At 48.1% G+C, this 12,973-nt stretch overlaps 1 protein-coding gene across 1 annotated transcript; it reads left to right on the plus strand.

Moving 5' to 3' along the window:
• Window positions 1-10,992: 10,992 nt before the first annotated feature.
• Window positions 10,993-12,228, plus strand: LOC142817620 (uncharacterized). The gene has a single exon (XM_075894675.1). It carries the CDS (start codon window positions 10,993-10,995, stop codon window positions 12,226-12,228), a length of 1,236 nt encoding a protein of 411 aa, XP_075750790.1.
• Window positions 12,229-12,973: the final 745 nt, after the last annotated feature.

Genomic DNA, 12,973 nt, shown 5'->3' on the forward strand with positions numbered 1-12,973 from the left:
GAAAAGTAAAGCCCATTGTAAGAGACTACTTCTGCTAATTGAAGGACTTGTAGACCATCACCATCTAGACTTTGGTGTTCTGCTGAAAACCCGGTTTATGCACTGGGGCCCGGTGCACAGATGTTCCCAATTGCAACTCTTGATCATCGCGAGCGCGAAGACAACAAGTGAAAGCCTCTATGCTGTTGTCTGTACGGTCGGTGTAACGAAACCATATATAAAAATATTTTGCTTTGGACTCACTCGGAATTGAGACTAACGAAATTTCTCTCTATTTAAACTCACTCAGACTCAGACTCACCGATGTTTTTGTCAGCCGGATCCACTAATACTTTCCTCAATTATACCCACTCATACTCAGAGTGATCAAAACGTTCCTCCAGCGGACTCACTCGGACTAATAGACTCGCGAAATGTTTCTAAAATAGACGCACTTGGACTGAAAATGAGCGATATTCGACTTGGTCCGGCTCATAAAATAAGCGTCGAAAGAGCACCATTGAAAAACACATGTGAAAGAATTGCAATTGCCAAGCAAGCAACCTATATATATATATATATATATATATATATATATATATATATATATATATATATATATATATATATATATATATATATATATATATATATTGTAGCGAAGCCTCCGAACTCTGAAATGGGTCGAACTCTTGAGTACCTTCTAGTGGGGCTACCCAACAAGAACGCCGCTCGGTCGCACGTTCTCTCGGTCGCACGTCCGCTGTTACACATCGCATCGACACTGGTGCCCATCCACCATTACGGCAACGTCCCTACCGCGTGTCGCCTACTGAACGTCGGGAAATTAACGAGCAGGTTGATGATATGCTCAGACGCGACGTTATTCGGCCATCGGACAGTCCATGGGCGTCTCCTGTTGTTCTTGTCGCCAAGAAAGATGGTTCTGTGCGGTTCTGTGTGGACTACAGACGGCTCAATAAGATCACTCGCAAGGATGTTTACCCACTGCCGCGCATCGATGACGCAATTGACAGCCTTCACGGAGCCGAATTTTTTTCTTCTCTCGATCTGCGCTCCGGGTACTGGCAAGTACCCATGGCTGATGACGCTCGACCGAAGACTGCGTTCATCACACCCGACGGCTTGTACGAATTCAACGTCATGCCGTTTGGTCTATGTAATGCACCTGCGACCTTTGAGCGCATGATGGACACCGTTCTGTGCAACTTGAAATGGCACACGTGCTTGTGTTACCTCGATGACGTTGTTGTGTTCGCTCCAGATTTCTCCACGCATCTCCAACGTCTTAAAGAAGTTTTCGCACGTGTGAGCAATGCCGGCTTGCAACTAAATCTGAAGAAGTGCCGCTTTGCAGCACGGCAACTCGCCATCCTAGGGTACGTCGTGTCTAAGGATGGCATTCTTCCTGACCCAGCCAAGCTTCGGGCCGTGGCTGAATTCCCCAAACCTGCGTCCGTCAAAGAACTGCGTAGTTTCGTGGGCCTGTGCTCATACTTCCGACGCTTCATACGAAACTTTGCTACGATTATATCACCGCTGACGAAGCTCCTTGGAAGTAACGGGCCCCTCAATTCGTGGTCGTATGAGTGCGACGACGCGTTCGCGAAGCTCCGCCATTTGCTGACGTCTCCTCCCATTCTACGCCACTACGACCCTACGGCCCCGACGGAGGTGCACACAGACACCAGTGGTGTAGGCCTTGGCGCTGTCCTGGCGCAGCGCAAACCCGGATTCTCTGAATATGTCGTAGCATATGCAAGCCGTACGCTCACGAGAGCCGAGACAAACTACACCGTCACGGAGAAAGAGTGCCTGGCGATCGTCTGGGCCCTTACAAAGTTTCGACCTTATTTGTACGGTCGCACATTCGATGTCGTCACCGACCATCATGCACTATGCTGGCTTTCATCATTGAAAGATCCCTCAGGCCGTCTCGCCCGTTGGGCTCTTCGCTTACAAGACTATGACATCCGCGTGCTGTACCGCAACGGACGCCAGCATGCTGACGCCGACGCCCTCTCGCGCTCCCCTCTGCCTGAAGGTGATGTGCTCTGCTCAGTATCCTCAGCTGCTGTTTCTGCCATTGATGTTGACATCATCGCTACCGAACAGCGAAAGGATGATTCGATCGGCGCGCTCATCGACTTGTTCTCTGATCCATCCGCAACGCCATCCACGCGTGCCTTGCGTCGTCAAGCTCGCCATTTCGCCATCCGTGACGGCCTTCTACACCGACGCAATTACGACGCCGATGGCCGGCAGTGGTTACTCGTGATACCCCGCAGTCTGCGGTCAGAGATATGTGAATCCTTCCATTCTGATCCGCAATGCGCGCACTCTGGGGTATTCAAAACCTACCGTCGTATTCGACAACGCTACTTCTGGCGCGGGATGTACCGCTATGTGCAGCAGTTCGTTCGCTCCTGCCTCGCTTGCCAACGCCGCAAACCGTCAGCACACATGTCGCCAGCCAGTCTGCAGCCGTTACCTTGCCCTGAGCGTCCGTTTGGGCGCATAGGTATCGATTTGTATGGACCACTTCCTCTGACGTCGGCTGGTAACCGCTGGGCCATCGTCGCCGTAGATCCTTTAACGCGATACGCCGAAACCGCCGCTATCCCTGCGGCTACTTCGCGTGATGTTGCGTCTTTCCTACTGCATCGATTTATACTGCGCCACGGTCCACCTCAGGAGCTTCTCAGCGATCGAGGCCGTGTCTTCTTGTCGGAAGTCGTCGAAGCCATTCTGACGGAGTGCCATTCTGTCCACCGAAAAACTACTGCTTACCACCCACAGACGAATGGCCTCACCGAACGCTTTAACCGCACCCTCGGCGACATGCTTTCTATGTACGTCGCTGCCAACCACACTAATTGGGATAATATACTGCCCTTCGTCACCTACGCCTACAACACCGCCCCTCAGAGCACGACTGGTTTTTCACCTTTCTACTTGCTGTACGGAAGGCACCCGTCGCACACCATGGACACAATGCTCCCGTACACGCCGGATCCATCTGAGTGTACACCTATTTCCGAGACAGCCAGGCTTGCCGAAGAGTGTCGCGAGCTTGCCAAGACTTTTACGACGCAAGAGCAAGAGCGGCAGAAGAGTATTCGTGATGGCTCCACCACTTCTGAGCCCACGTTCCTTCCTGGTGCGCTTGTATGGCTCTCGATACCGACCTCTGCAGCTGGCCTCTCTTCCAAACTACGTCCCAAATACGAAGGCCCCTACCGTGTCATCGAGCGCACCTCACCCGTCAACTATCTGATTGAACCCGTTGAACAATCTTCGGACATGCGCCGCCGTGGGCGAGACATCGTCAACGTGGAGCGCCTGAAGGCTTATTATGACCCGCTCATAGTAACAAGCTGTTAGGTCGCCAGGCGGCTCCCTCTTCGACCCCGGGGTAATTGTAGCGAAGCCTCCGAACTCTGAAATGGGTCGAACTCTTGAGTACCTTTTAGTGGGGCTACCCAACAAGAACGCCGCTCGCGCTGGGAGTCCGTGCTTGGCCGTTACTGTCGCCATTGTGTATACTCGCTGTCTGCCCGCTAGTAAACGCCATAACAATATATATATATATATATATATATATATATATATATATATATATATATATATATATATATATATATATATATATATATATATATAAAGTTATTTCTACTGCCTCTGAATATTAATATTAAAGGGAAACTTAACATTACATGCAGTTTCCGTGACAGGCACATGCGCGCTGATAGCACTAAATACAATAAGTACCATATGAATTGGCTGCTGTAAATACCTGTGCTATTTTTGAAATTTGGTGTTACTATGCTGGTATATACATTCGCCCATGCTTGTAATTCATTGCTTGTAGTCATTGTGCGGAATGCTGTAATATAAAATGTTTGTCAGCAGAAAATCTGAAAACCATGACTTGACAGGGTCGCGTTCTTTAAAAAGTCTGTTACCTGTCCCGAGTTTCGTATCAGGTAAGGTGCATTCATGGTTCATTATTCATCAAGTCTTCCTGAAAAACACTGCAAGAAAAACTTGTCTTCATTGGAAGGACCTGTGGTTAGTGCACATGTACGTGTTATCCTACATAAGCTGAGTCTTTCTACAATAACTCATCAGTTGCAATACAGCGCCTGTGTTTGCGTCTTTTTAGGTGGGCATGATTGTGTTGTACTGTATGCTGCTTCCTCAAAAGGAAAATAATGACTATGCCGTTAGCTACCTGCTGCAACGAATAAAAAAAAACACGATGCAACATTTTTTTGCTTTCAGTACTCCTCTTTCTGCCCCCCACCTCCCGACACACACGCACACTAGAGCTATAAGCGTCAAAGAAGGAAGAGGGGCAGTTTATGGTTGCGCACCTGTCATTGCTTCTCTAAATGTTTCGGTGTGAGGGGGTTTATCGGAGCAGCGAGGATATAATGTACGACAGGAATCAAGGGTGAACATTCGACATAAGCCTGTCTGTTTTGGATAGAAACTGAAGAAATGAGAACTCCAACCAAAATATATTTAAGTAAAAAAAAACAAATGTTTTGAAGCTAGTCCGGCTTCTTCCTCAGGGGTGAGAGATTCGCTTCATAACGTCAATTTTTAATATGTTTTGGTTGGACTTTTCTCATTACTTCAATGTACGAATAGAGGTGGGGATGGTGGTAAAGGAAAGGATTGCCCCAGTGGCTTTCGCAATACTTCATTAGGTAAAGTATCTTCTCTTTCCATCTTGCTGTGTAATCTCCTATAGCCTTCTCATGACTCTCGGCTAAGCTTTGTTTTGTGCTCGGCAGCTCAGAATGAGGTGAGTTTCCGCAAACCTTACCTTCCTTCCAAACCAGTTACTGCATTAAAGCTTCCCCTGAATCGATGAATCAGTGGTTGAAGAAAAGGAAAAAGACGCTATCTTTCCTTGCAAGAGCAGGGCTCAGTGGCTTGAAGGGAGGAGGGGTGGAAGTGGAGAAAAGAGTTTAGAAGTAGGAAGGAGGGGAAGGTTTGGAAGAACGTGACGGCCATGGCTGCCAGAGCAGAAAGAGAATAGGGGCTGTTGGCAGGGCAGTCCGAGTCGTACGACTTGGAAATGTGGAGCTGCTACCACGTACGCACATACCTATGGCCATTCCCACAAGAAAAAAATGTCCTAGATCACCTTTCTTCGGCAAGAATACAGAAAACTAGCTAAACGAGAAAACTAAAATAAATAAACAACCGATAATCCAACCACCGATTGTCACCACAGCTGCGGAAGGAAGGAAAAACGTAATCCGTGACCTCGGCACCAGCGGCTACACAGAGGCATTTATTCGCAGAACACTGTGTATAAGAAAAGACACGGGAAACACGACACCAATGGCACTGCAACGACGCCGCATGTCGACCCAACTTGAGCGCAGGGAACAGCGAACGGAGCACAACGGCAGAACACTGCGACACTACTCGCAACATGTTTGCCGCATACCAGTCCCGAAGGCACGGTGTAGAGCTCGTTGCGATTTGTAGTCTTCCTGCATTCCTTGAAGAGCACAAAGAGCGCGAAAGATTGGGTACGAGAAACTTGAGCGTGGAAAACGACTTTGCCATCAAGCCTTTTGCAGTGTGGACTGGAAAAACGCAATGATGGGTGAGGGACGACAAGAAGTTCTTACGCGCTTCAAAGATGACTATGAATAGAAAAGTGTTTAAATTGGAATGAAAAAAAATGTACAAAAACACGGGCGTTGCTATGTTGTGTCGGTACAGCAGAACTGCAGGCCTGTTGGAAAAAGATGGCAGCAATATCTCATAAAGAGACTCGAGAATTAAAAGCCTCTCTGATTGCCGAGAGGTAAAAGAATTCGGGTTTCAGCTTGAATAAATTTATGTCCGCTAGATATGAAGGATCACGTACGACATGAACGGTGCGTTTCTGCCTCCTTCCTTCTTGAAATATGGCCGCGATAATTTTCATGGTACCCTAAATTACGCAGCCGCTGTTTAATTGGTCGCAAATGACATGACAAAAGCCCATAGTCTGTGTCATCGTACATTTTAACAAAACTTGAAATCCAGCCAGATGGCGCATTGCTATCGGGAAATTTTTAGCGCAAACTAATGCTTCCTCACGACGTTCACAAGCACCCATCCTGTCTCTTTCATTCTTCTTAATGCCTTGTTTAGCGCTCACAACTTTCCCAATTGCCACATTTATTCAAGAAAAAACTGAAGTGGCATCTGAGGGCACAAGCAGTTCAACGCAATAAAGAGAGAGAACGGGTGCTCGATTGCTCACGAAACGTGCTGCTTTCTCGTCTTTGAAGCCACATTAATAATGAATCTGGAGCTTAGCACTTCTTCTCCGTTGATTACGTACATAATCATAGATCAAGCTCAGTGTATGTAGATTCCGACGTCACGTAATAAAGGTGTCCTGGAGTGGCACATGCGTCAAAACAAGCTGCAGAACCCAATTCCATCCCTTCGTACCGTCATGCTCGTTTAATACAAACGTTTGTAGATTGGATTACAGAAACAACATTAAAAGACCGAGAAATATTTAATTCCTCCGTTCGTTAGTAACGCACTTCATTAGGTATTCTGTTCTTTGGGAGCAAATCACGTGATGAATCACCATAAAGTGCTGTTTCTATTTCACCACAGTTAGCGAATGGTGCACTCTACAAACACATCACCTACATTAAACTTCATGCCAGCACAATGCATACAATCCTCAATTACATCGCCAAAAAAAAAATACGGGTTTCACGGAAAGAATTTCCTAATGCTTCGTTATATATTCAAATGTCAAATTTAAAAGTAGCACCACCATGAACGGGATTGACTCCATGGCCGAATTTCACTGCAAAAAGCGCTTGAATAACTGCACCTTCCAGGTATGCAATATACATTGCATGAGGTTTTGGATGTGTGGTGACATCATTAGTTCAGGTTACATTGTTTTAGCGTAGAATTAGCCTTTTAGTCACGTTTACTATGCTTTTTAATGTTAATATTTCACCTCATCGGTCATTTAGTGACGGTCATTTCATTTTCACATCCTTAAACGAGAGTTATGAATAGTTGATATCCAAGCATTTTTTAAATATAAGACTGGTGTTTATCAAAGAACCTAGAATGAGTTCCGTGGAAGGAGAGATATGAACAGTTTTATCATTTGAGAAATAAATTTTTCGGCTTTACAAGCTGGTACGTCTATACGACAACAAGGCACGCCATAGTAGGAGGTTTTAAATATTCGGAACCATGGGTCGGCAAAATAAATGGAGCCTATATAGACTCGCTCAGTAAATGTGCTTTTATCTTAGGACTCGATATAGGGCCCAGCCTATAGCCGGTATTTTGGTCACATATAGGTGACCAAAAATATTTTTCTCTGCAAAACATTTCCGCAATAGACTGCTTTCAATGGAGTAAATCATCCCGACATTTTCCGAATACACCAAAGATAGCCGTTAAAACGCCTTGTACGTTTGGTGTGGAATGACCGATCAAACTTTACGTCGATACCTATCACTTTTGGTCTCCACTGTCTCTTTACAAGTTCGTGTTCTTCCTTTCTTGACATTCAACTTCACTGTAATTTAACAAATCCACATTATATTGGTTCTATAGAAGAAAATAGCTTCTGGTATTCACATCTTAAAAAAAACTTGGCCGTGCACTTACGCCCCATCTCACTGTTTTGTATCAATCATTTCATCGTTCTCATCTTACTTACCTTATTTCCACGTGGTTGCGACGGCAAAGAATATGGTACTGGGGTTGCTCAAGACGACACTTTTTATTTTGTGAACATGTGCCTAGAAAAGTACAAAGTACTAGAAATTCACGCTTTACGCAGATAGCGGTGATCAGAGCATTGGTCGTCGGTAATATGATCTGCGCGAAGGTATGTCGCCATATATACCCGTGGCATTGAACATCATCCATATTGTAGGTGTCTCAAGCTTATCAGAAGATTCTAAAAAGATTCTAAAATAATCTAGATTTTTTGCAGACTTCCAAGCGTGCTTTGCGCAAGGCAATTGATTAATATGAGGTGTTTAACGTTTCAAAACCATCATATGATTATGAGAGATGCCGAAGTGGAGGACTCCAGAAATTATGACAACCTGGGGTTCTTTAACATGCACCCAAATCTGAACACATGGGCCTACAGCATTTTCGCCTCTATCGAAAATGTAGCCGCCACAGGCGGGATTCGATCGCGCGACCTGCGGGTCAGCAGCCGAGTACCTTAGCTACTGAACCACAATGGCGGTGTCTTTGCGCAAGACAGTAACATAAAAATACAAGCGAAGTAGCAGTATAATAATGTTGCGATAAAATTGCAGCAGATGCGACAGGCTCCACTGTGGATGCTATTTTCATACAGAACCGTCAGCGGATAGCCACGCGGTACTAGGTGGATCGACGTCTTTGGGTATTTCGAGTAGGCTAAGTTTCTAACTAAAACATACGGCGTGACGACAGCACTCACGTTGACTGTAAATTTTAGCGAAACGAAGTGCACGCTTCGGTTGGATGATATGCATATTATTAAGAAGCTGTTGTGTATTCCTCAAAGGTCGAGAACATCAATGGTCGAGCGAACCTTCACTATCACGGGCTGGATGAAAGGAATATATCTATGTAATGTTTACAGCCAGCCTATAAACCGCAACTGACGATGTGGGCCGACATCACTCTATATATTTAGGGTTGTATTCGTTACAGTAAAAAGTAACTAAATACGTCACTTGTTACTCTAATAAAAAAGTGGAACGTTTCACCGCTCAACTTTCTAAATATACATAAAAAAGGTAACGAATTACCATTACCGTAACCGAAAAAAACATAACAAATGTTAACTCTGCCGTAGCTTCGGAATCATCAGTTTTAATCAATGTGTCTTTGCTGCAGAAACCCACAATGAGAATTTTAGGGCTGTTGGCTCCCCTCGTCCAAAACACTTTGGACACGCCTGACTGACTGACGGCCTAGGATGAGCTGTTTGAAATCGAGGCTGCTTGATTTGTTCGACGTGCCAAGAGACGCGCTGAACAATTAGCCGAGAGCTTGGGATCCCTCGTCAGGTATGTTTCCCACACTCTGTGGTGCTTGCAAGTCTTCCATTCTCACAAGCCCTAGCCTGCCTAGCGCTGCAGACCCTATTCTGCACATGCGATGCAATGTTATTGCACTGTGATGTGTTCTGCGTATTATTGCACTGTGACCTACGTTATGTTTCTCTCTCACCGTGTGACAAACTGAACGTGCACCTTCTCTCTTTCTTTGGTTGAAAAGAAGGCAGTGTGTGACTTTCTCTCTCTTTCTCCCTCTCTCGTTTTTTTAATCCTTATTCGCTGCTCTCTGCACTCCCTGCTGGGCTGCAGAAATTAGGCACCTTCTTACAACCACTACCCCCCCCCCCCCCCCCATTTGGCGGACGGAGATGAAGACGACAATTTGTTCGGACTGCCCTGAACTGAATTGGCATGCAATCTGTCAGTTTACAGTGATCTGCAACGCGGCTTTCCTGTAAGGTTTGTTTTTCAACCAAAAACTCTCGTTCACCGACTGCTTTAATTTCTCATTTCGAGCACGCGAGTACAACAAAATGTAACCAATCCAAATTCCAGCGAAGGCACGCGAGCACAACAAGATCTCAAAAAAAAGGAATGGCAAAAACAAAATGAGCGAGAAAAGCAGCCTGTGAACGTAAGTTCTTGGTTGAAAAACTAACCTTACAGAAAAGCTGCCTAGCAGATTATTGCAAACTGTCCACTGTTTTCTCCTGCAGATAATTTTAGCAAGACCAGGGCGTAAAGCGTGAGCACCAAGACGCTCTAAACCATCCCTGAGAAGCTCCCATCACGCTGCCATGATGCTATCATCAACATATAGCTACATTTAGTGTGTAAATAGTGTATATAAACGTTCCTCTTATCAGACCCGGCTACTCTGCTCGACTTCTACCCGAGACTTGACTAGCTCCTTCGAATACATCCCGAGCAAGCAAAACGGCACGGAGTTGTACATGCGAACATGTGCGACATCATATCGCTTTTATTACGTGACATATTCGTTCTCCGCTGCATTCGCCCGCTCGTGTCCGCAGATAACGTTCCAGTTTTATAGCGACGACACACCATTGATTGCAGTCACGTCATTGAATATCAATTAAACAGAGGTTGCAATATTTATTTGCAAATTACTTCACCATAAAGCATGGTGAAGTAATTTGTTACTTAGCCACCTGAGGAGCTTTCTAACTTGACTAACTTTTTTATCAAGACCTGATGTCACAGAACGAGCGCTAAAAATGGGCGCGCCGCCAAATTGTCGCGACGAAACGCTGGAGTGGCGCCGCGAGGTCAAAAGAAAAAGAAAACAAACATCTAAAGGCTCCCCGGGGCGCGCACTCTCCCCTCGGAAGCGTGGCTTCGCCGACGAACCTCCTCGCCCCACATCGGCTGCCGAGATAGCCCGCGAAAGTTCCAGAACGAAAGGGGCGTGGTCATACCGAGTTGAGTCATCGGCCGCGGAGGGCGTGCCAACCGTCTTGCCCTCTTCCCAGCCTTCGCTGCGTATCGCGCCGACGAAATGACGAGAACCGTCTGGAATGTCGCGCACAAGGTATTTAACCGAGCAGCCGAGATGAGATATCAGGAGAAGACGGAAGTTGCGCCAGAGTGCGAAGGGATCCCGCCATGTAGTCGGGGGGGGGGGGGGGGGGGGCGCTGCAAGCGCGCGATGATGTAGGACGTGCTGCGCTTCGGCTCCGCTGATTTTCGGCTGGAACCACGGGCAACTTCACAGGAGCCCGTCAAGACCAACATCAATCGTTTCGGCAACTCACAGGCAACACGTGGATACCAGTGTCATCCAGGTGGGCCCGTTTTTGACAACTTTACGGCCGATCATCACCCGACCACGTTGGCGACGCCGTTAGGCCAAACGGCGACGCCAACGCCCGGCGGCGTGGGACCGGCTTTCCGAGGCAACATGGACGCTATTCTCATGCAGCGTGGATACGACCCGCATGCCATGACGTGGGAAACGATTACGATTTCCGAAACGCCAAACTCTGCTTCTTCACCGAGGTTTCGGAGCCAAGCTCTCAACGACGCGGTGGAACGCCGCTCGCAAGCCAACGCCAAGAAGGCGGCGTCCGCCGCTGCCCCGGCATCCGGCACGCCAGTTGACAAGACGCAGCCTCCCGCTTCGCGCGCTGTGGGATGCAAGGGCAAGTTTCTCACCAAATGGAAGCCTCGCCCGTTTCCGAAACCGAGTCCGGACGACTATGTAATCGTCGTAAAGCCACGAGAGTGCATCTCATTGCATGATGCTTTCTCAGAGAACTGGTACGGGACTGCGTTTAAGGCATACCTCGGGCCCAAGCGAGCTGAGACGCTGACAGTTATTCCATCGAGAGAGCAAAATTTGATCGTGATTTACACCCCGGACCCTGACACGGCGGACAAAATGATCGGGGACTTCGCGGTAAACATCGAGCACAGGCAGGTTCTGCTCAACGGGTACCTGCGACAAGATGGTAGCAATGTCTGCCACGGAGTTATCGTAGTCCGCAACACAGATACGACGGAAACGCTCCGAGACAGCGTACGCTGGAGGTCAGGCACCATCGTCGAGGTGCGTAAATTTGGCACATCGAACAAGGCGCGTGTAACTTTCGCCGGCAAGGAGAAGCCACGCTTTGTTCACTACGACGCAATGCTGATCCCCGTCAAACCCTACTACCGGACGATCCCGGCCTGCGGCAAGTGCGGTGTCGTCGGCCATCGGATGGACACTTGTCCCAACCCACGACCGGATACGTGTGGCCTGTGTGGACAGCAGGTTCCGCTTGTAGAGGAGGGGGTGCGGGCCCCTCATGAATGTGTACCCGTATGTTCTGTGTGCGGTGGAGCACACGCCACAAACTCTCGAGCATGTACGGCCAAGTACCGTAATTCCAAGGTGGCCGCCCAACAGGGCAGAAAGTCCAAAAGGGCGTCCAAAAAACGACGCAAAGATCAGACTCCCAGTGAGCCACCACGCCGGGAAGTCGCCAAGACAGACAAGCCCGCTTCCCCTACTGGAGGAAACGAAAAGCAGCCGACGACGCAACCATGCGGCGAAGCCGGACCATGGGCCAACGCCGTCAAAAACGGAAAGCAGGTGGGTGGTACGGGTAGAGCTGCCTCCTCATCCCCCCTATCATCCCTCTTCATCGCGTAACGCCGACCAAAATATTATTCCCAAACTTCAGGCACAAATCGAAGCGTTACAGAAAAGACTAGCGGAAGCCGAGGCCAAACAGACCCAACTAGTCTCCGCTCCTCCTCCCCCCGCAGTAGAGGTAATGGAGAGTGAGACCGGGGTGGGGGTGGCAGACGCGGTTGCCGCACTCGAGGCTCGTGTGAACACCCTTGAGGTCCGTATGGACAGCCGTATAACTGTCCTCGAAACCCAAATCTCAGCGGCTGTAAATGCCGCCATTGCTAAAATGACAGAAACCATCTCTACCCTGATAGCCCAACAAGTTGCGCGTTTCACCAAACGAGCCGGCCCAATTAAGGACGTGTCCGGCCGGTACCTTAAAACGCTTCGACGACAGATCGAATTTGAGGATGATGACAGCTGCTCCGCCTCCGGAATTGAGGACACCCCCCTCCCCGCGAGTGCTGGCTCGAGAGCACCGCCACTGCAATCGCTCGTTAACTCCACTGACCATGGCGGGCACCCTTGGAATTCGGAAGTCCCCACGATCCAATACGGCCACTCCCATCCAAATCACCCAGTGGAATTGTCGGGGCTTTAAGGCTCACACTAAGCGCGCCAACCTCCGGCTTTTCCTCGCAGCATTTCAAAACCTTCCTGCTGTGGTAGCCCTCCAGGAGCCAGGGAGTGCTGCCACACTCACGAACTATACTACGTTTCAGCAGGACCCTTTATCTTGCATCTGCGTGCACAAAAATTATAC

The sequence above is a fragment of the Rhipicephalus microplus genome, chromosome 5 (assembly GCF_043290135.1).
Source record: "Rhipicephalus microplus isolate Deutch F79 chromosome 5, USDA_Rmic, whole genome shotgun sequence".
NCBI lineage: Eukaryota > Metazoa > Arthropoda > Arachnida > Ixodida > Ixodidae > Rhipicephalus > Rhipicephalus microplus.